The 24,691-nt window shown below is 34.9% G+C and overlaps 2 protein-coding genes across 2 annotated transcripts; one reads left to right on the top strand and one right to left on the bottom strand.

Annotated features, from left to right (window-relative positions):
* The first annotated feature begins 3,424 nt into the window (after positions 1 to 3,424).
* LOC129002354 (endocuticle structural glycoprotein SgAbd-8-like) lies at positions 3,425 to 12,904 on the top strand. The gene is made up of 4 exons (XM_054430090.1): positions 3,425 to 3,437; positions 9,169 to 9,283; positions 10,571 to 10,630; positions 12,634 to 12,904. The coding sequence occupies exons 1-4, from the start codon at positions 3,425 to 3,427 to the stop codon at positions 12,857 to 12,859; spliced, it is 414 nt and encodes a 137-aa protein (XP_054286065.1). The 3' UTR covers positions 12,860 to 12,904.
* Positions 12,905 to 13,566: 662 nt separating this feature from the next.
* LOC129003020 (uncharacterized) lies at positions 13,567 to 22,125 on the bottom strand. Its single transcript, XM_054431217.1, has 5 exons — positions 22,037 to 22,125; positions 17,162 to 17,737; positions 16,671 to 16,783; positions 15,351 to 15,519; positions 13,567 to 14,279 (listed from the first exon to the last, which is right to left on the bottom strand). The coding sequence occupies exons 2-5, from the start codon at positions 17,555 to 17,557 to the stop codon at positions 13,968 to 13,970; spliced, it is 990 nt and encodes a 329-aa protein (XP_054287192.1). The 5' UTR covers positions 17,558 to 17,737; positions 22,037 to 22,125; the 3' UTR covers positions 13,567 to 13,967.
* Between the last annotated feature and the right edge of the window lie 2,566 nt (positions 22,126 to 24,691).

The following is a 24,691-nucleotide window of genomic DNA, read 5'->3' as shown; positions in this document are numbered from 1 at the left end:
GCAAACTTATTAACTGTTTATATTAACATGCTCTTCTTCTCACTATTGATTTCTGACAACAGCTGGAGTTTCATAACAATTTTTGTTTCCAATGTTAATCTTATGGAGAAATTCAAAACTTTAAAGGGCTTCAGGGCCTCACTCTCTCAGTATTTCCCTAAAAAGAAAGTTTCCTGCACAACTTCACGTTACTCTAGCCAATGACACCAAAAACATGACAATCGGTTCAGTAGTTTCGGAGGAGTAATTGTCACAAAAAAACTGCTTGCGTATTAAATAAGTATAGATTCGCCAAATGTACAGGCAAATCAAAATACCAGACGACCAAAGATATCAGATGGTACTCTGGCGTAACTCTCCCTCTCTTCCCATGTCAGTATTTAAATTGACTACTGTCACTTACGGCATGAACTGCTCACCTTATCTCGCCATCAAAACCCATCATCAATTGGCTAAAGACGAAGGTAGCAACTTCCCACAAGATTCTCACACGTCATACTTATGTAGATGACCTAATTGCTGGTGCATCTGCCGAAAGGGAAGCTCTGGAACTGCAGACTCAACTCATAGAACTGCTTGCAAAAGGTGGCTTTGAACTAAGAAAATGGGTATCTAACTCTGCCAAATTAAAACAACACCTTCCTCATTCTCATCATGAATCTCCAGTGTTTTTACAGCCATCATCGGATCCGACATTTTCCATTCTTGGAATAGGATGGTTTCCAACGACTTACTGCTTCAAATATATGTATTCTAGATTATTCCCAAGCATTTGACTCTATTGATCATGAATTGTTATTGGCCAAAATGAAGTGCTATGGCTGCAGTGAAAAAGTTGTTTGTTGGTTTCGGTCCTATTTGGAGTCCCAAATACCAAAATTGCAGGCTACCAAAATTGGGAGTGAGACATCAGATCCGCTTTGCAAATTGCGTGGTGTTCCTCAAGGTAGTTGTTTAGGACCCGTGCTGTTCAAGTTGTACACGTATGACTTGTCCAGAAGTGTAGAATATTGTACGACACACTTGTATGCTGATGACTGCCAACTACACTTGTCATACAAGCCAGACAAAACATCAGAAGCAATCCGGCTCATCAATGCTGATTTGCACAGCATTTTCAATGGTCTGTCATGAATGGCCTTGGATTGAATGTTAACAAGTGTGTAGTCATGCATACTGGACTAAACATTATGATGCAGGAATTGAGTAAATCTGCTATAGAAGTCACCCTTGATGGCATGAGATTGTCTGTTTGCGACACTGTCAACACGCTTGGTGTTGTACTTGACAAAGACCTCTCTTTTTCTGACCATGTCACATCTGCAGTTCAACGCGCAGTGGGTAGACTGAGAGGTCTTAGCAGATTTAAAACTCTACTGCCGGAATATGCCAAAATGCAACGCATGCGGTCCTTGGTCCTCCCAGCCTTTACATATTGCTTTCCTGCATATGGAAACAGGATCTCTAAGGAGGATATGGCAAGAGTTCAAAGAATTCAAAATTCTGCTATAAGGTTCATTTTTGGCCTTAATCGCTTTGACCACGTGTCCTCCTTCCGAGATGCTGCAAAGCTCATCCCAATGGATGACATGTGCAGGAGGCTGACCTGCTGCCTGGTCCACAAAGTGCTCACGCTGGGAGAGCCTCGGTACCTCAGCGAGAAACTTAAGTACAGGGGGGGGGGGGAGATCTGAGGTTGGAAGAAAGTCATTTTCTTATTTTGGCCCGCAGTTGTATAATGGCCTCCCTCGGGACATAAAGAGCTCCAAATCATATGGCTCATTCAGTGCCGCAATGCAGAAAAACAAATTGTGAATTATTGTAAATGTTTTTTCTTTTTAGTTATTTTGTATATTATATTTCTGTATATATTAGTTTAGTTTAGTTTTAGTTTGACTTGAGTAAGTTTGAAAAACATGTATATGAAACTCGCTTGCAAATAAAGGCCTTTTTATTTATTTATTTATATAATTTCCATTTCACTTGTGAAACTCCCACTAAACGTAAAGTGTTCAGTTTGATTGCACAAATTTATGATCCTTGTGGATTCTTGTCTCCATGCATGATGACAGAAAAACGCGTCATGCAGCTACTGTGGACTTCTTGAAATACAGTGATTGCGTCACATAGCGGTGAGTAGAAACAGAAAGTGACACATTGGAAAAACAAGTTTAGCATCCTCCGTAAACGTCTGTTACAATACAATCACCCACTTCAGTTGTGATTTTTTACTTTACACTTTACACAACCGCCATTGATAGCTCCGTCAATGAGTGGAAATTTTGTTTGTAAGCTATTGGCGACTAATAAATGTAAGATTCCCAGCCGTATACAACACTGATTTAAGGTCTTCTTCCCGGTTATCAAAATTCAAGAACAATTTTATACACAAAGAATCTCTGGTTCCTGACCTGGATGATGCCTAGTTATTTAATTTCATTTATGGTTAAACATTGCACTTGCGATTAATTAAATCCGTCATGTAAGAAAAACTTGTCTTGTATAAAACTTAAAAATAGCCTAAAAATATATAATTCTGAGCAATGTACAGACAAAACTCTAATTTTATTTGTATAGGTTATTGAAGCAGTCCATTTTATGACTGTCACTTGTGATTTTTTTTAAGATTAATCAATGTGGCAGATTGCGTGTAATAAATATAAAGGTTACTTACAGTCTTCGCAATCCTGTTAATTGAGCACTACGGCCGTTTCGGAGATAACTCCATCGTCGGGTGCGTAGTCATTATACACTAATCTGAGCTATTTACATATTTACATTTTTTACGTGGTTTCTTCATTTTCATTGCGTCAAAGTTTAATAAATAGTACATACAACACAAAACACGGACACGACACGAAAACATTAAGGCACGTGCACGGCTAAAAACTGACGACCGACTCTTTGTGTTGTATGTACTATTTATTAAACTTTGACGCAATGAAAATGAAGAAACCACGTAAAAAATGTAAATATGTAAATAGCTCAGATTAGTGTATAATGACTACGCACCCGACGATGGAGTTATCTCCGAAACGGCCGTAGTGCTCAATTAACAGGATTGCGAAGACTGTAAGTAACCTTTATATATTTTTTTTACTACTCTTTGTATATTTTTCACGTTTTCATGTATTAAAATATGAGTTTTAATTTAAACAAATAACTAACTATGTAATAATTAAACGTTACAGGTTAGTATAGGGTAATAGTATTCATACCCTGGTGTTATTGAATAATATATGGACCAATAAACCTGTATATGCCTACTTTAATAAATCCTTTATTTTGAACTACTGTAAGTTATATTTTTCTATATTTATTCTAGATGTCTCCTTCCGACTTACAGAAAATACTTGTTAATGATAACAAACATCTGTCGAAATCAGTAGTCCAGTCTAGTTGTGTGTCCGGCCAGTGTATGAATATGAATGCGAGTTGTGAGTGAGATGACGAAGCTACAGTCGCGTTGCAGGGCCGGCCAGAGCGGCTGAGCGGTGCGCTACGTGACGGGTGGAGGGGACCCGAGCGCGAGAGAAATAATGATAATCTTTAAAAAACGATTCCGATACGACCATTTGACCGAATTAATATCTGAAAACGGCAATTTGTTTTTAAAATTTGTATTTACAAAATGACTACCTGCGATAAAAAAAATATTATATAAAAAATCTTCATAACACTTTTTTGTTAATTAATTAAACATTGTCAGGAAAGCGTTATTGTCTTATTAATATCATTTACAAAACAGTTTATAAAACAAAAATCTGATCATAAATCCGGAAATTATTAGTACTGTAGTACAAATTTGCCGCAGAGGTGCTGCTATCTATCGGGCCAGAAACACAACTTTTTTAGGGATGTTTAGCCTTAAAGCCTGTTATTTCAGAACAAAATTACACCTTATTTATAGTTATAAAAAATCCTAACCTTAGAAATATTTTTTTTTAAATGAAACCTTACTCGGAATTTTTTCATTAAGTAGTAAGTAATCTAGTGATCTCGACAAAGTCCGTTTCCCAGGAAACGGACTTTGTACCGGTAATACATATGTCCCCTTTTCTCAGGAACTAAAATATATAGAACCATGAAATTTTTACAGAATATATTTGAAGCTATTTCACAGAAGTGGTACCAAATTTATTAATATACTCTACCAAAAAAAATTCAACTGCCACTTATACACACAAAAAAGTGAAATTTAAGGTATGTTTTTGAAAAAAAATCAGACATAAAAATCGTATTAAAAGTAAATAATTTTGGTACCAGTTTTATACAAAAGCATGAAAACTGACCGTACAAACTGACCTTTAAAAAAATTCAGCTCTAGTGGTTACTAAGCAAATGGGACATTAAGGTTGCTAATTTTGCATTGTTACCATAGGGCGTATGGTAACACGCCCTTAAGCTTATAGGCTAATACGATGTTATCAGGGGTTTGTTACATCTACTCTGAATCTCAGGTTGGGGTGATCGGGCGGCGTCAGAATTTAATATTGTGATTTCATTATTTGGTTATTAAACATTCAATAGTCCTGGAGAATGAAATATTTAGTATAATAAGTTGTAATAAATACTCTGTAGGCCTAGCAGATTATGACTTGAACTTGAGATCAAGTTGACTGTTCAATGTTCTGGTTGATGTAATAATTAAGGGATAGGCAATCTTCACACAAGGATTAAAAGTTTAAATTTGGTTCTGAAACAATTTATTACTTAGAATTCTTCTTCTAGGTGAATTTTATGTTCTGGAATAGGCTTCAAATAGTTGTTTTTTATGTTAAAATTTAGTATGAAAGTTCAAAAAGTTATAGCCCAAAAATGTTCTAATGGCTTCCAGGTAAAGGTTTTACAGGAGTGATCTCACCCAATTTAGATGTTTTCTTCACAGGTCAAAATACTTCTTGATGTTTATAAAAGGGACATTATATTATTTCGTGTGTTATTAGACGTATTTTTATTTACTTTCCATAAAATTAATAAAACGTATAATGCTGATTAAGAAGTTATTAATCCGACAACCCAATATCATCGGCATGGGACGCAATGGTGTCATGTAACATATGTAATAAGCGCATTCCACTATGAAGTGGTGCTATCATTACCGTTACTGCCATATGTGCACCTTCGGTTATTAGTATTCATGTTGCCATTGCTCACATCCCCCCTATATGCTATCGTTCTACCATTTACCTATTTACATAATCAACATATGTTCTCAGTTTCACCAATGAATACAATGGTTTCATCTTCCATTCAAATAATATATGTGTTTGAATGTTTTAGGTGGCTCACTTTTTCAACTTTTTTTTAAATAGGAAATTATATGCAAATTATTCAGGAATTACTTCTAAGGTCGTGTATCCAATCTTGATTGGTTTAGAACTGGTTTTTAATCCCACCGCATGAACACAGAAAATAGAGAATAAACACGTAGTATAAAAATAGAGCTTTGAACGTAAATCGCATACAGTGTAACATCAATTCCACGTGGCTTCTGATAACAAGTGTCATTTTCAAATACCTTAATAACATGTTATTGCAAACCTCGAACTTTGAAAACAAGTCTTATTCTGTAATACTAATGATAGATTGGCTATCGATGTTCTAGGACTTAATATTTTGTATTGGTTCAAAGTTGAAATAGTATTACATTTGACAAGTGACACAAAACAAATCAATTGTAAACAACAAGAGGCCCTCCACATAAACTGAATGAAACATACTTAAAAATTGTCTTTATCTGATCCATAAGGATGACATATTTCAAACAGATTGTACTCCTCAATTTAATGTATTGAATTTTTAATAGTTGATAAGCAACTACAACAATACAAATAATACAGTTACCACACTCAGGGCTGTTACCACTAACCTTTGGGTCGGAACTTTTGGGTATAGTTTTTACTTCCGTCCATAAGAGCAAAAGTAGTTATTTTCAGCCCGTAAAAGCAACTTTCGTTCGTTCATGACCTCTCGGAACAGCTGAAAACACACCGTTGTGGACTAAAATCTATTTTATAAATGAAACAAGAAACATGTTTTCGACCAATATTTCTGGTATGCATAACACTTTGTGTAGCATATCCTTAGCGGTAAAATACTCGAAAATAAATCACATCAAAAGGTTGGAGTCTCCCCCAACATTAGTACAGTCGGGGGTCGCTAGGGGCACATTTGTCTCTATTTGCATTCTTTAGGCCCCCTGAGTTGTATACATAACAGTATTGCAAGATCTGACACGTTCAGATGAATATGAATAGGCCTCCAGGCTCGCACTGCTTCTACCTGCTTCTCAGTTGAATTTATATTCTGGGTTGTGGAAAATATGACAAGCTGGAATGTAAAAAATATGATTGGATGTTTTAAATTCCTGTAAAGGAATTTAATAGTACAAATACAATAAGCTTAGTTGGTTTTAAACAAGTTAAAATTTTCCATAGGCTATGTAAAAAATTCTAACAAAACTTTAAATTCCAATTCTTTGCTATTTAAGGGAAATGTAATCAATGTTCCATAACATTAAACACTAACAAATCTGATTCCGATTTGTGTTAGATCAATACTTCTAGAATACAATTCATGGCTATGTCGCTTGCTTGATTTACTTAACAGATAGTGGATACATGGATCTTGTACATTTCTAGGGCGTCAACAGTTCTCAACGATCAAACTGATCATTTAGTGCCATGTAAACAATAGTTGAAGTCAGCAATAGCTGTATTCGGGACTATCTGATTAGACGTTATTCTCAGTCCCCATTCGTCTGGTATTAGATATTTCATCAATAAATAACACAATGCTTAATCATGTTAGTAGATTAAAATATAAGTAGCTGTAGACTAACCAACACAAGTGGACTTCTCATCCCATTGTAAATTTTGAAGTTTGTTTTTCGTGTCTAGTTCATGTACGGTGACACTGGCCGCTAGTGTCGACGAAATTTTGTTTGTATTGTTTTAAGGTTGATTTCATGATTTCAGCTTTACTGTTTGGTTATATGACTAGAGGACGAGTTATTGTTTATGATTAGATCGTATTATTTGGTTAAACGAGGTTTTAAATGACTGAAATAACAAGAAACAAATTGTAAACAAAACATGACCTCTACAGTGCACCCTACAGAACTAACAATAAAATTGGCTTCAGCCTTCAGCTGTTCCATAAGGATGAGAAATCTATAAGGGAGTATGTTTGATCTTCTGTATCCAATAGTCAATGGTTTGATCTATGTTTTTACTTAGCCTGTCCATCGTATTGAATTGTTCCATTATCGGATTGTAATGATTCGAACTTCAACTAATCAGCTGTTCAGGCCAATTGTTGAGTGGTGCAAGCGGTGCAAGTGTTTGGTTCGATGTTTCGTTGCATCACTGTCAGTGGCAATGAGAGGCTATAAACGAAAACATAACCTCTCTTAGAAGCCATGAGTAGTGATTTTTAGTAATTAAAACCTTTTCGTTGGTAAAGAAGTGTACACAACTCGCGTAAATAGTGTATCGTTGCGTAAACTACTATTTTAGTCAGAACAAAACTCAAATAGATGTTCAGGTAACAGAACTTACCGATCAACCACAGATATTTTGGTATTTTTAGTTTATTGTATGCTGCCTACTAGCTGTTTAGATACACACATCTTTACGTATTCCTGGATAATATACTTCGCCAGATCTACGAGTATTTACAGATGTTTAAGGGGTTGAAAGCTCGCAGTCTCCCATTTCATTCTAACCACCCTCACATAATGCTGGAGAGGGTTGGTAATGAAGCCGTGCCTCATGTTAATTAAGTTGTAAGATCAAATTTTCCCCTTTTAAATTCCCTGTCGTACTTTCCTTTTAAAAGCACCCCAAAACACACAGACGGTGTTACTAAAAGCTCTAGAGTGTGCTATTAGGTGTTAAAATACTCTTAATTTTATATATCTGCTAGATTACACTTTCGTTACATGTGCAAAAAAAGTAAAAATAGACTTACTAGTGGAAAATAAGATTAGTACGTTATTTCTGCACCCAGTATAAATAATAAAAGAGTTTGCCAAGTAATGCGTATAGCCTACACTTTTAGTCGAATGATATTTTCCACTGTGAAATTTCATGTTAGTTATTTTACATGAACTCTGGTTGTTTTTCAAATTACCTTGAAAAATATAAGGGTGGCAGTTTACAACATGTTAGATCAATTAATTTTTTTAATCCCATGTGAAATCTCAAGACCTACATAAGCCATAACAGGTGTAAATCTTAGATCCTAAACCCAGTTTTAGTTTTACAAACAGCCATAAAAAGGTATGTGAACACCAAGGAATGTGTAGGCCTACAGAGTAGTCTAGAACAAATGTTAAATGCACATTAGTTACCAAATAATGACAAATACACGCAAAATAATAAATTACCGAAGAACGGTGCTAGTTGATTGCTACTTCTTTTGTCTAAATTTAAAGTAATTAATTTGTATTTTTATGGTGACCATACGAATGTAGGTATTTTAAAGGTATAAATGGAATTATTGTAATAGCGAACAGAACTGGTTTTATTTTTACTGTCGTGGCCAATAAATTGAATACTTTTGATTGTTATCAAATCTCCTTTAAACATGTCTACGTTAATGCAGAGTAGACTGAGGAACGTTTACAGACACAAATACCGGCCTATGTAATGGACAGGTGTGTAATATGCATTGTGTAAAATAACAGCCCAGCCGTTTCGGATTCAATATTTTTGGCGTTCAAACTAAAGAAAAATGATACCCATATTCACGCACTTTTAGGCAACACCTACCGACAAAATCAGGGTTTGAGGTACTGTATAAATAGATTTTACCTTATCAACGACGAACTATGTTAATTTTAACTACTCTACTACTTCGCAACATAAACTTAAAAGCGAAAATATAACCCTGTACTCCTCCAAAACTGGTCCAAAACTAACACTTAAAGCAGAAAATTCGAATAATCACTCTCAAAATAGCTCTACAGATTGTATCTTGGCGGAAAGTAATACAAATACGATCCGCCCGGCGGCCAATTCTTGCCGAGAAATAAAAATACTCGTAAATAATTTGTAGCGTTACGAAACTGGCATCTGACAATCGTGGGATTGGCAAGGACATCAGCTGTTTATCAGGTACATATATAGCATATTGTCATCCTCTGTCCCACACACACTACAGGGCCAGAGGTGCTAGGACGACAGGAGGACAAGAATCTACAAGGCATCACCATGGTCCATATACAAGCCGTCGTTATTCTCGCTGTAGTTGGAACAGCCCTGTGTCTACCCCAAAGGTAAATTAAGTACTTAATTAATAGTATATAGTAAATATATAGTAAATATATAGTAAATATATAGTAAATGTTATAGTAAATATATAGTAAATATATTTTACTATTCATTAACTTTTATTTATTATCTGCAAGGGTTGACTTATTTTTTTATTTTTTATTAGCCTTTATCACTACTATTGAGAGAAAAACTAATTAGCTAGTACTCTAAATATCATGTGTTGAACAATTGCATGGAGTTAAGAAGTGAAATATTTTATTAAATTATTTGTTACCTCAGTTCAATCTTTGTAATAGCATGTTTCTTTGCATGTAAAATTAGTAGAATTATTTATTCATTATTTAATTGAGATGCAAGAAAAGTCCATTAGTTATATTATAATATTTATTACACCAAAATACCATTAATTTAATTTAAGCTATTCCATAAGAGTTTTATTTATTTATTTCCAAAAGAAATTTATGTATTTAAGGTAAATTTAAGGTATTTAGGTACAGGTAATTTCTACATTACATTAACCTAATTTAGAAATAATATTTATTATTTCATGTCAGGGATACTGTATTAGAACTTTTTATGGTTGATAACACCACTGCATATTATTTGTAAAAGCTTGCGGATTGCTTTGCACCCGCGTAGCCAGAAGTCTGCTCAGATGTATTCGGTGTATTTATACGCTAGTGTGAACACCCTCATTTAAATAACAGTGAGGGTGTTACAAAAACGTCTAAATACGGTGTAAACAGTCCTTAAGAAATACATTGAATGTGTGAGCAAAGTTAGTTACTTTAAAATGCCAGTTTCTTTTATATTATTTTAATATTACGAGTTTTATCTTAGAAAATGAATATAACGGACACAGTTATTACTATACTTCAACACATCAATCGTCAAAAACTAAATGTTAAGGAAACACCACAATATAGCTAAAAAAATATCAAATTGTAGGAACTGGTGTGTGTTTGCGTACAAAAATTATCTACATCAATTTAAACTTAAACTTGGAAGTTATATTTATCGTGTGGGCTGTCGTAAGCTTAAACATTTGGCTTCATGTTAAATCTCCATAAGAAAAAGTCAATTTCCATTTTTGACCCAAATAACATAAATATTTTCAAAATACAAATAACACCTGCACATACAGGTTGTTTCAGAACACCCTACCAATATTTTAGGGCATTGTGTGTGTTGTGTGAAACTTAAGTGTGTTTCATCCTTTTTCCTTACTTCAAAAAGAGTATTTTGCGATCAATATTTTAAGTCCTAATGTATTTTTTCAATATTTACAGGTTCGTCCCCACACTCTCGAGGAGTTACGATTCCGATCCGTCCGGAGTGTATAGATCAAGGTACGTACTCTACTAAAACATATTTGTTAGTATAATTAAAATAACTTATTACAACTATGACATATATAGTATGTATATTGTTATTTATTTTATCATCACCATAATGTAAACAATTTTTTATTAATCAAAATCATCATTGTTTACTTGACTAGCGCAGCATTCTAACGTATTTATATATGGCAGAAGTATTTTAGAAGCTTTTGTTAAATTTGCATATTGTTGTAATATTCTAAATGAGCTGACCAGTTTATGAAACTAACGCTATTATGCTATGAATATCCAACGAAATTCAATGCTTGTTGTTTTACAATAATAGACCAAATAAGATTGTCAAAGTAGCATTAATAGACCTTTTCGGGATCGTTACCTATTAGTTCTGATGATTGGAGTGTATAATACAAACTATCACCTATTTTACTTGGTGTGGAAAATTCAATCTCTACCGCACAATTTGATTTAAACAAATTTTAAGTAATGAAGCATAGTTTGGAATTACAGTGATTTGAATTTATATCAAAATGTACAGTAACTAGATTGAGGTCTAAACTTGAAATCCGCATTTTGTGGTTTTAACACTATTAGGTTTTCTTAAAATTTACGGGAACGGTTACGTTTTCTATAGGAACGGCCCAAAAACCCTGTTCTAGCATTTATGATACCCAATGACAAATCGCATCTAGTTACAGAATCCTGGGATTGAACTAGCAAACATCATATTTGAAGGTGATCACTGTCATCAGCTACCTCGACAATATATAAATCATATACAAGTTTTCGTTATTCTTAAAACTCGTTATTATGTAGTACTTAAATACTTAAACGCTGGACACGTCTGAATGATCACTGGAAGCCCCAGAAACGTTGTGGTCTTGAATAATACCACCCAAGTGCTTATATTCTCTTTAAAATGCATAAACCCTAATTAACATCCTCTCATTTCATCCCCTTAAGCCGTCCGGGCTAAAATAAAACTAGAGTAAAAGTTAAGTCTGAAGGTCGAGCGGAGTGAAAGCTGCAACAAACAAAGATTCCGATGTCTAAGAAGACACTTCAAGGCCAAAAGATGAAAACACTAGTGCTGGTGGACCTGGTTCACAACACGACAATCTAATGGGATGTCTGGTATTTGTGTTATTCAATAATCCAAAAATATTTGTGTAAACACATAATTATGTATATTCTGGGACCAGAGATTGATTGTGAGGTTAGTTTGTGTAGTGTGTTTTGTCAAAATAGGGACAGCCTACGGCTTGGCTAGAGGGGTTAAAGCTCCACCAATCATCAATGGGCGTCAATATCATGATTCGCTAGTTTGTAGTCCATCAGGTCCATCTCTAGAACTCTCTAAATCGGATAACTCTCGTCCAAAATCATTACTATTTATTTTAAGTTCTTATACCTAACTTAAAGTCCTTTGTTCGATTTAAAGTAAGATCGGTTGTGGACCTAAATGCTATTTGCCATTGGCTACGAATTAATTAATAATACTGTCTAACAAGACATCCAAACGGTAAACAAACGCGCTATTTGGACCGTCCGCTTAAAAAATTAAAATAATAGCAATTGCTTAGATAATCACCAATAAACGTTATCAGAAATCTGACACATACTTTCTCCCATAAACAACCTTTATCATGGGTAAGCTGTGGTAGTAACTATGATATTTTCTGGGGGAAATAACAAAATTTGCACTTACTTTCGAACCGTAATTGACATCAATGGAACGGTCAAACAGTTTTTTATCCATTTTTTCTGCTTTTCCCGGGTTTTTGTGGGAAAACAACAAGTTCCAATAACTTTTGAAGCTTAATTTTAAACCTAAAGCGTATGGTGTAAACTTATACGGATTGTATAAGGGAAGAAAGTAAAAAAAAACATACAAGCCGTTATTAAGTATTGCGCTTTTAAGGTAAAGTGGTCCAAACCGCTCATATTTTTTTATATACTGTGGATTGAACCCGTCCCTCTCCAGGCTAGCTTTTATCAACATTGTCATTTTCCAGTTTCCAGACCGGGGATGGAGCCCTAGTCCAGGAGAGCGGGTTCCTCAGACCAACCAATGACCGCACCGGAGTCGTCGTAGGCAAGTCGGGGAGCTTCGCCTACACTTCACCCGAGGGTAAACCAGTCAGTGTCTCCTACACAGCTGACGAATACGGCTTCCACCCCGTCGGTGACGTCCTCCCTGTCGCACCCCCGGCAAACCCACCCAGCCAGCAGACCTTCTAAATCTTTATTGTTTTGTTAAGTTTGTAAAATAAAATGTCTTAAGTATTTTTTTGTTTCTATGAGACTATGCTTGGATCTTTGCAAAGTTGGAGGGCCTGAGTGGTATAGCGCGGGGATTCTGTTCCTGAGGTCTTAGGTTCACGTCCTGCCAATCACCAATGCATCGTGTTTAAAACTGCTTCTAGAATGCGAAGGTAGCATATACAAATCTCACGGTGCCTTACGGTGGAAGTCACAGACAATGTGGATTAGGCATTTTAACTAAAAGCATTGACTTTTCGATACTGAAGTAGTCACGCCTTGTACTTGGACTAGCTGTTGAGTCTTCAAATGAACAAATACGAATTAGCAACTAAGTAACTGTAAGTGTGTTAAGTCAAAATGCTAATGCCCCCTTCGTTTCAGACTTTCCAGCCACGAGGTACTACCTTAAATTGAACTGATTTAGTAAACTGCAACACTATAGCGTTGTCCATATTGTTGGAAAACGATACAAATTTAGTGAAACTGTGACATAGGCAGAGCATATTAGCCTATTGCCTATAGCATATAGCCTATAGCCTATAGCCTATAGTCTATTGCTTTCAGTACAATTATTTTTTAATTTGTATTTCATCAAATAAAATAAATCTTTTAGTGTAAATAAAATATTATGTATGGAGATTCAGATTGCAGCTAAATCAGAAAATGATAACGTTTTACAAGGTTAAAAAAATACTTTAATGACCATAAGAAAAAATGACTACATCAAAGGGTAGTATTAACTAACCTTCAAAACTCAATCATTAACCTCATATCATAAATCTTTACAGTTCTGGTAAGCTCTGAAATACAATCTTAATTTACACCCAGAAGTCCTATTTATGAGTATCAACGTTCATTCACTGTCTACAGTTATACTCACTGCGGCCTAAAAACCCTCTCCTCAGAACAACAGATTCAACGGACTCTCCTTTCTATTTTAGTCCGACCAACAAACTACTGCCAAACCAAACCCAATATTCAGTCAAAGCTGAAAAATGATGCGTTTAACATTTCAACACAAACCATCATTGTAAACTTGAAACTCAAACACTCTTCTTTTAAAAACTTGAGACTCCGGGACCAATCACACTTGTTTCACTCCCCGTACATCGTACACATCTTGTACCATCTCCTGCAACGTGTTGTCGTACCGGAGGACATCTTTCTCTGTGATGGGGTTTGGGTAGCGGACTCCTCGGAAGTTCTCCATCCATCGTGACATCAGGTGACAGGAGTAGTAGGTCTTCCAGGAGTCCCACTTGGTAGTGTAGATCTTCTTCCGGATGTCGTAGGTGCCGAGGAGGTCGCGGAGAGAGTGTGCCAGGTAGGGCTTCTCCAGAAGGACGTTGGCTGGCTGTCTACCCGCGTTGTAGTACCAGTGCTCCGGCTTGTAGTCCTAGGAAGGATGGAAAATTACATTGAGGACAAAAAGTGATTTTCAAAGATAAATAAACCAGATGATAGCTTATAGGCTATTTATTTCCCTATTCTAAGGTTTACATTGTTGAATTTTATATGAATTACTAACCCGATGAGTTGTTTCCAAGGGGTTAAGTACCAATTACAGTATGCCAATTGGTATATTGCCAATTGGCCAATTCGGGGTGTGCCGATTGTTGGTATGGTACTGGCATGGGGGGGGGTAGTCATCGATCTCTATAATAGAGATCGATGGGGGTAGTATGCCAATTATCTCTGTTTTGGACATACAATTACCTAAAGCTTTGCTCTTATGAAAGTAGTCAGTTACTAGACTGATAACACTAGCTACACAGGTATGAATTGCTTCTTTTGAACTTAATCCTCTCCTCTTATGTTCTAATTGTCTCTTATGTTTCCCTTATGACTTTCAATGAACTTCCCCAATCTATTACGGGGAGCTTAATCAAATTTTCATTTCAACTCATGGTTTTAACTGTGCAAAATACACTTCTACCACGTTTTGAACTAGTTTCAGTCCAAAGACAAAGTCCAGTCATAGTTGAAGTATCAAACTCGAAATTATCCATGATAAAAATCAAGGAGCTGAATGAACGGAAGACAGTCTGACTCACCTGCCCCTAAGGTAAGAGACATGGAAAACTCTTAACTCACAGCTCTTTTACTTGTTCCGCCAAACAAATACGTGTTGGTAACTTAGGGCCTACTTCAGAGGTTCCCAATGGCTGGAGAAGTTTAGGTAATTTTCCGCCAAATAATATTTTGCCGGTAGAGATTAAAAAACTGGTTGGATGGTGGATGTCGAATTGAGGAGGATTAATTCAATATAATAATACATATTATTCTGAAGATGTTATTCTAATGCCTTCTCGATTTGACAACTGTCATCAAAATAGTTTTATAATATCCACCTCAGAGAGATTTGGTGGAAAATTACCCAGACTTCTTCAGGCTCTGAAGCCAGCGTGTCCTCTAAGTTACCAAGGCGCTTAAACTTACACAATCTGAATGTACCATGTTTTCTCACCCGGTATCCCTCGTGCCATTCCCTTAAAATTCTTGCATCCTTGTGAGCCAAAACCACTTGATTCATCATCGCCTTGCCAGGTCTCCAGGCCACTACCATCTCGTACCTCCTCAGGTCGTCCAGGCTACGAATCAGGTAGGAGTCGTTGTCTACGTAAATGCCGCCATATCTGAACAATTGCATTGCGAGTGTTTGTATAGAATCATAACGTACCTCTCTCTTGACATTTGGAGAGGTTTGTCTATTTTTGGTGGGTTAGACCTAGACCACGTGTGTTTTTGGAACAATACTAAGCACAACACTTCGAATGCATTTTCACTATTCAATACATCAAACGTAGTATCTGATCGCTTGGATTTACTTCAACTTTTAAATCCCAGTAAAATAAAATTATGTTTTTTCACATTGAAACCCTGAACATGCTAACAAAATAGAACTCCTAGATTTTTAGAACCATTGCAAAGTGGTTGTATTGAAATTAATATTTTAGGGTACGAACTATAATGTGTAGGTACTGTTGCTTCTGGTATCTTGAAAGTTATCTCGAAAATGATATTTCTATAACTTTCAAAAAACCTAATGAACACATTTTGTGCAATATACTCTTTGAAATGCCCTTCCAAGAAATGCATTCCCAGTACCTAGGCAGCCGGACGTACATAGTATTTTTTGTTTTTGTTTTTGTTTTTTGTTTTTTTGTTTTTTTTTTTTGCCAAAGGAAAGGAGGGAAAATGCTTTTACGCATACAGGTAGTGTGCAACTCCTGCATTTATCAGATCAGACTACTCACTAAAAAAGCTCCTCTAGTCTGTTGGACACAGACCTGGAATTGTATGTCACATTACTTCAAGTCGGGCCAACATGTGACCTAAACCCTCAGAGCTCGCACCGTTTCTGGCATTCATATACTTAATGAGCTACACCGCATCACGGTCAAGGTCAAATGTTTTGCTAATGAGCTACACCGCATCACGGTCAAGGTCAAATGTTTTGCTAATGAGCTACACCGCATCACGGTCAAGGTCAAATGTTTTGGTGCGGAGAATACCCTAGATAAAATGTCAGACACAGGTAATACATAGGCTACATAGAGTGCGCTAATTAAATACAAAAGAAGAAAATACAGAATTATATTTTGATCTCTCCATTCTGGACCCGGATGCCATTTGTATAATCTACCAATTAATTGTTTTATCTGACGAAGACTTCAGATAGTTACGAGATAAGTTTTCGGCACGTCCCTTAGAAAAATACGCTAGAAAATGGCACAGAAATATAAAAACACTATCCATCACAGTAGGTACCATGCATTTTACTTACTTTCTCATTATCTCCAGCCGCGCCACGTCTCCGCCATGGTACAGCCTCCACTCCGGGTTGAGAGGCTGGCCGAACACTTCCTGGCGCAGCTGAATGCGGTTCAATATCAGCACCTGGTCATAAAACAAAAAAACATTTAAGGAATTTGTCCAAATTGTGCTTTGAAACCAACCACTTTTGGGGGAGTGATAAAAACTCACCCTCTTTCAAATGATATTATTTGAACACATAATACAAATATCAAGCTGACGTAAACCACTTCAGACTCATAAAAACTCGTCCAGGTGCAAAAAGAATTAGTAGCCACAAAACGCTCATTTAAATCCAGTACAAATGGTTTCAGACTCAAAAAAACTCACTTACAACGAATCAAAGTTTCTAACTGTTCATGGACATTTAAAACTGATTAAGAGGCCCAACAAATTATTCCAAACGCATCAAACCAACTTACTAATCAAAAAGCTTGAGATACTAAAAGATGAGGTACAAACCTCTCTGAAGCCCGGAGTCTGCAGGAGTATCTGCCAATATTTCCCGCGGAACTCCTCCACATCCGTGTGGATGAACAGCTTTTCCGGCCTCTGGTGCTTGAAGGCGGCCAACACACAGATGAAGTGTATGAAGTTGAACGAGTCGTAGCGGAACTTGACGAAGTGGACATAATTGGGAATAATATAATGTCCATCGGGAGTTCCTGTCTCGTTGTTGAAACCGGTAAAGTTCAAAGTCTTCTCCCAATCAGGAACATTTTCAACTGGAGCTAGTGGTGTATTTACATCACATTCGCATTTCTTCGGTTGGAAAACTCTAAAAGTAGTAAGCTGAAGGATGCACAGAGTGACGAGGAACACGAATGTTTGTATTGAAGTAGATGGAAGTGATCTCATTTGTGGGAATTTGCTTTATGAGGTAGACTCATAATTAATTTATGAGGTAAATCGTCTCTGGTGTTGGCGGTTGCTGAGATGATTTGTGTTGAGACTTTGATGGTCACAGTCGTATACAAGTGGTATTGTAGTTTTACCGACTTATAATCTCCTTAAACTTGTTATTCCTCGCTAATACATCTGAAACAATTTAAATTTAAGAAAATGACTCATAAAACACAAGAAATAAATACGTATAGTAATCATAATAATATAAATAACTAAAATTATAGTAAATACAGTAGTCAACATAGTAAGTACGTTTCCAGGCATTACCGGATTTACAATTTAACGTGTTTTTGTCCGGCTTGTTTACTAATCTTGTCACATTCCATCTTGTTAAAATTCCTTCATGATATATTTATCTAAGATGTCCTTTAACTCAATTCAAATATGCTAATAATTTATGGTAAAATGATAATACACTACCTCTTTGATACAAACAATAATATTATTATATTTCAGTTAAGCTAACAAGGAATGCCAAAACGTATTTTTTTATCACCCTTGAATTAATGTCTAGCTTAAAAATCTATATAACTAGGGTTGCTTTCAGAGAGGTGAAAGCCAGTTGAGCGGAACAAACGTGATTTGATATTTGTATAAGTAACTAAATGTAAAAAGGGCAATAGATTTATTTACTAATGCTGGTTTTAAAGATTAAAATTATAATAATTCAAATTTACCCCTTCGAGAAGTGCATTATGGTAGTTTTGACCAGGAAAATATTACAGTAGTTGGAATCTGATATTAACATCCAAAAAGGGCATTAAAGTATAAAAAAAGGGAAAGAAAATTTAACATTCAAATTCAACTGTAGCCTACAACAAAAACATTGGACTTCATTTTTCACCCTTACAATTGGTTAAAGTATTTAAGTGTAAAAAAAACAGTACCTATTAAAAAACGAGTATTGTATAACAACAGGAGAGGAAATGTGACATTTAAATTCAACTGTGCAGCATAAACATCGGTTAAACTCAGCTTTCTTTGCTGGAAATAATTTATGATTGGTAATACCAAGTATTCTTGATGAAGGATATGATTGTAATGTAACTGGAATGTAGGTCTTCTGCCATTATTAGGACGATTTAGCGACGGCATTTTAATACTGGCCTTAATAATACCATTGGCCATTGAATACAGTAGATTTTGATGAAAATGCTGTCTACAAATTCAACATGGGGATGGAATGTCTAGTTGTATTGATAGTCAAAGATAAAACATAGGCCTAAGAAAAATGTAGGGCTATTTTAATGTAAAACTCAAATGTAAAACGCCTTTAAAAGACTAAAATAAACTGAATTATCAGTTATGTATTTCAATGTCTAAAAACGTAAAAACTGCAAAAAGACTTACTTATTGAACAATAAAATAAGATGGCTGAAATATTAGTAGCCTACTTCTGGACAGGCCTAGACAATTATCCATACCATGGTTAAAAGTGTACTTCTATAAGCCCAGGTTTACTTATTACGGTTGTAACTGGACGTATGTATAGTCCGTGGCTTGGCAATCAAATAACAGTATTTATATAGGATAGGCTACTGTTATCCACTGTTATCAACATTTGAAATGACTGAATTGTTAAAAAATTACTGTTTCACAAAATGCAGATTCCATTTTCAGCCGAGCCATTAAAATGAGGATTTGCCGAACAATTATTAATATTACAGAATAGTATATAATGATATACAATTTTTCACATTCCATAAATTATATGTTAGTTTTGCTATGGTCAAAGGTCCAAATCCAAATGTTCTCTTTTCTTTTGGTCAGTATGTAATAATTTGCTAGAATCATTGACTTTATATAAAGCCAAAGCTAGAATACTGTAGATGGTTTGTTAAGTTAAGACCATATGCAAGCATTTTTGAAATCGTTTCCCCGTTTAACCTTAACCAACTTTTCCATTCCAAAAGATAAAAATTATATGGTGCAACACAAATAAACAACCCGATCACCTACCTATAACCTACACTTTACCTTCCAAATCTAACCTTACTTCAAAACACTTAATGTAGTCACGAATACTCATAAACCCCGACCTACCTCCCCACATGCCTAAATTAGATCAGTGTTCAATCTGCGTTTTATCAATAAGTGTAATAACTTACTATACCGTCGATGTAATTCAACATAATATAACCTGTGAGGTATTATCGGAATAAATACCGATTTCGATGCGGTTCGATATATCGCTTATTAAATCCTGATTTCTAACATTCTCTGTTTCTAATCAGCTGGCAACACAAATAGGTTCCCGAGAAAGTAGTCACCGGTCCGTATCCCTCCGCTCCTTGTTTATGCTCCGCGCATTGAGAAAGTAGTTCCGTATATTTTCTCAATTTTCAGGGAATTCCGCGCCTTAAAAAAATGTTTTAACGGCATTTTCTTGTTTATTAAAATCATAGGAATGGTTTAAAAACGTTTAAAAGAAAAGTATAGAAAGTTCAGAAATACCTTATGATTTTCTTGTTTACATTTTTCTTGTAAACAAAAAAACTGTCATAGCTACTTTAGTCCCATAAGCCTAATGTTAAAAATTTGAAATTTTAAGTTCGTTTTAAATTGCATTAGCATTATCTAATTGAAATTTGTTTGTTTACAAACCATCTCATTATTAGTCTAAGTAGTCTTGTTAAGTTTGGCTGAAATGTGTTCAGACGTTATTGAGTGATGGTGTTATATTGTTTGCATTGAAGTTGATCCCAAAGAGCTTCGCTCGCTCCGCTCAATTAATACGCTACATGAAACTTTGTCGGTTGAACTCCTCCGCCATTTCTTAACCAATTTTATCCATTGACGTCTCATTGGAAAGGGCGTGTCGCGTAGATTTGCAAACTGGCCTTACATTTTTGAAAACGTCCCTTGGGCTCTGCCCCAGTGGGTTTGAAAGTTCCCATGTTATCCTTATGAAGAACATAATTGTTTACATTTTGATCAGCTGTATAATTTAATTGCTGTTATTTATTTTTCAATTCAATGAAACGCATTGAGTACATTTATTTACTATTTGAGTTTGTGTAAACATAACCTCCAAGACGGATCGTGTTAGTATGGTTGTATCTTAAATTTGTGTATTTATCGTTGTTTTGTGTCGCTCTGACGGATCGTGTTAGCATGATTGTTACTTAAAATTGTGCATTTATCGTTGTTTTGTGTAGCTATAATTTGTTCATTTATTTTTTTTTCCTTTTAAATGCCTCCGACACGACTACAACGAAACATAGACAGGAGGCGTAATCGTGATAACGACCGCAGCTACAGAGAACAGTGGCGCGTAATAGGCTTTTCACAGTCAGCACCTGACCCTGGACAATCTCAACTATTAGGTTACAAATGCGCCCTAACACTACCCCAAAACGACTTTTCGTTCTCAATTTGGTCCTCTATCAATGACCTGTGTTGCCTGGACAGCGAGGCATTTTGAGAAGGAGAAAACCGGCCGGAATGCTTTAGGTTTATCAATAACGAAGATAAACATGGTCTGAGTTACACACCGGTAATCTTTGAGTTGACTCTTTTAAACTAATTGTAAATATGACTGTTATTCGTTTTGAAATAACTCCTGTAGTACTTTGCAATTGCTCGAATTCGAGCAACATGTACACTAGTAGATTATTATTCCTCCAATGTTTACTACTGTTCTATTTGGTATTTATGAACCTATTTGGTACCGTTAAGCCTTTTGTTAGTTTTCTTCTCCAACTAAACGAATTGATTGAACTCTCTGCTTTGAGAAAAATAAAAATGTTTCTCTGAATAATGTTTTGTTAAATAATTGTTTCACGTTTAAATGAACATGATCACATTTTTTTATAAAAGAGAAACTTCTTCATTTACAAACACAAATAATTTCACATTCTACTGTGTTTCCTGTGTCAAAAATAGTAAAGGTTACCTGAATATTTTCTGTTTTGATAAGTAATTCTAAGTATACTCGTAATTAACCGTTTTGAACCAAATATTATATATTTTTTAACAAGCAATATTTTTTATTCTGGGATGAATATGTTTTATTACCCAATCTTGTAATACCTTGAGTTTTAACGTTGAGGCTCTATTATACCAACCCCTGAGTAAATAAATCTAAAAAGCCTCAACCATAATGTTATAAAATAATTTTATGCACATTTCTTCTGTGGCCCTAACCTTATCCGGAGTTATATTAAAAAATAAAATGTGTATCACAAAAACATAGTCCAATGCCACTTAGAATACTATACACATTACTATTTAATACGATTTCTATGGTCCCTTATCTATTTATGCACAGAGGACAAACCCGTTATTTAGATGCAAGGCATTTGTAAGGACCTAGAAGACAAAAATTCCAAGATATGATAGGATGTTTTTAACGTGCGACTAATAAAATATACGTTGAAACTGTACAACTTAAAACGTTGTATTTAAATTAGGTAAAAATATAAACCTTACCTTATTTCCATTGATCTCCAAACATTGCACATTCAAAACACAATGTGACATTTGAATCACAGATAACTGAGAAAGTCTCGCTCTTATCAGACATATGTCAGTTACACATCAGCTGATAACAACCACCTGAAAACCCAGCTGTTTAAACTGTCATTTCATTGAATCTTAAGATTTAAAATGGGGAAATTGTCTCATGACAACTGAAATGGTTGTCAAGTTTACATTAAGCACAAGAGCTGGTTTCAAAGTAATATTGCAAACATGTTACAATATTTTAACTCAATCTTAAGTGATACAAGTTGAATTGCTGATGTAATCCAATATAATGGATCTTAAATTATCTTTTTGGGATAAACTACACTTGAGTTTAAAACTGTAATGAGTTTAATAGTTTTTGATAAGTAAAAATAACACATAACACATGTAATTGTTTAAAACTATGTTTCTAGTTCTTTGGTCAAGCCGTGATTTAGTTTGGGTAACTTTAAAGTTGTGTGTCTGCAAACCAATGAGATTACGAATAAGATCTTTGTGAGACGTATAAATTAGATGGTGATCGACATGCGTAACAAATTAAGAACACAATATCAATAAACTCGTCAATGGAGTTAAAAACCATCTTTTTAATATTCCAGAATAGTACGGAGGTTTAGGAAATCCATGATTTACTGTGGTAGATTATTTTACTTTGATAAAAATGATCAGTAGAATAGAGAATAGTTTGAACGATAAATAGTGCTTATTCATCATTGAGTTTAATATTAAAATGTAAAAATTGAAAGTTAAATCAGTTGAATTAAATTAATTCCATATTTTAAGTACTTAAAGTTGATATGGCATTCCCCTAAAAATCAATTCGCGTTTATGTAAAATTGTTTGTAGCATTAATTAGGACGCAAAATAGTAAATTTCCCACCTTTTGATTTGTTTCACTGAACTCTCTGAAATGAAAAACAAAGTTTCTTGCATACTGAGTTCCTCGCTGGCATTATAAAGAGTCTCTAATCAAACAATATTTATCAGACAAAGACGGGCTTAAGCTGTTTCCTTAGCATCAACTTTATAACCATTTTACAACGTTAAAACCCCAATACACAACGAAACTAGAGATTTCATCTTCCAGGATATTATTAGTTTTGTCTGCGCCATGTTTTGATGCTGCGAACGAGTTTTAGCAAACAACCAATTAAAGGCGCGACTAATAGGCTCTCGTTAGTATTTTCATAACTTTTCTTCAACTTTTGATGAATGGTTGATTTCATTTGTTTTGGTTACGACTGTTTTACGTATCAAAACAATTAATGTTAGGATTTTTCTTAATTTTTTCGTAATTAGGAGTTGGGTGGGGAAATATTAGATTTTTATTATACTGGTGCTGTATAGAATTGTTATTAATTCAGTTTGTCAATGTACGTCAATCTTCCCAAAATATTGAGGTAGGGCCTAAATAGCAGAGTACATTTGAGGACGTCTACCTTGCTCTCCACGTAACAAATGATTTTTGTGGGGACTTTTAAAACATAACATTCTTTACTTGTAAGCAATAGTATAAATTTGATCTGATCCAACCCAGGCCTATGCTTAGCCTCCTACTAAAATATGCCTATTCCAAAAGCAAAGCATTTTTTCTATAAATTAAAAGGTTTTGATGACTAATTTGTCCTTCCGTCTTTGTAAAAAATTAAAAAAACTTATATAATTCAATTTTCGTAATTTAGTGTCAACTTAAATATTTCTAATACTTTCCTTTGTTTGAAGTTCATTGTTGGTGATGGTGAGTTAACACCATGGTAGTTGATGGTGGTGATGATTTTGTGTTTTACCATCGAGATGGAAAATGTCCGCAATAACTATAATTTATTAAAAGTCAACCGATTCAGAAGTTAAAAAACAGTAAAATTAAATTTTAAATTCTTTCTAAAAGAGCCCACCATTGAATCTAATATAAAGTTTGAGCACGTCACTCTCATCTGTGTAATTTCACGTCACCTTGGTCATTAGGACGAGCTGTTGTTGTTATAATGACTCCGTCGACGTCATTAAATGACCAGTCGGGTATGACTGCCCTATTAATGACATACAGGTGCAAACTACATATAAGATTCAGTAAAACAGATTTACCTATTAATGAATGTTCCTAATATTCAGATAATGTTTATATTTCCTTTAGTTTATGTTTAGTCCTAATAAATTTAAAAACAACTGATCAAGTTTTTTTTATCAATTTGAGTTTTTTTTTTATGAAATATAATACTAACATCCTCTACATAGGCACTACTTATGCTTACTTTTTTCTGGTTGCATAGTAATTAATCTACTGTTCGGGGAAAGTAAACCTTTTCTTAGGCCACAGCTTAGCAGTTGCTATTCGATGAAGTTAAAACAAGATTATTTTATAGCATAGATATCGTTTCTTTAATCCTGTATATTAAAACGAAACAGGGTTTTTTTATTTCACGATTCTGAATCAACCCCTTGACGGATTTTTATGATTTTTGTGTTGAAAGAAAGATAATTTTGAGAACTAGGGAATGTCGAAGCCATAATTTTAGTTTAGGGTTTCAGTTTTTTAGAAATTAAGTTTTAATTTTCAAAAAGTCTAGCAGCCGACGGACGAGTTAAAGTAGTTTTAGTGATGGTTTAACTAATAATAAA

Source organism: Macrosteles quadrilineatus, unplaced genomic scaffold (assembly GCF_028750875.1).
Source record: "Macrosteles quadrilineatus isolate MER2022 unplaced genomic scaffold, UCM_ALF_1.0 Scaffold_9__3_contigs__length_116548681, whole genome shotgun sequence".
Lineage (NCBI taxonomy): Eukaryota > Metazoa > Arthropoda > Insecta > Hemiptera > Cicadellidae > Macrosteles > Macrosteles quadrilineatus.
The sequence above is the reverse complement of the archived record's forward strand: the minus strand, read 5'-3'. Positions and strand labels throughout refer to the sequence as shown.

What these genes read in the sequence shown, in the direction of transcription:
- LOC129002354 (XM_054430090.1), top strand. An exon ending in GCCCTGTGTCTACCCCAAAG is followed by an intron (nt 9,284 to 10,570) that starts GTAAATTAAGTA and finishes CAATATTTACAG; the next exon opens with GTTCGTCCCCACACTCTCGA. An exon ending in TCCGGAGTGTATAGATCAAG is followed by an intron (nt 10,631 to 12,633) that starts GTACGTACTCTA and finishes GTCATTTTCCAG; the next exon opens with TTTCCAGACCGGGGATGGAG.
- LOC129003020 (XM_054431217.1), bottom strand. Translation starts at nt 17,557, where the DNA reads ATGAGATCACTTCCATCTACTTCAATACAAACATTCGTGTTCCTCGTC. An exon ending in CGGCTGGAGATAATGAGAAA is followed by an intron (nt 15,520 to 16,670) that starts GTAAGTAAAATG and finishes GCAATTGTTCAG; the next exon opens with ATATGGCGGCATTTACGTAG. An exon ending in AATGGCACGAGGGATACCGG is followed by an intron (nt 14,280 to 15,350) that starts GTGAGAAAACAT and finishes CATCCTTCCTAG; the next exon opens with GACTACAAGCCGGAGCACTG.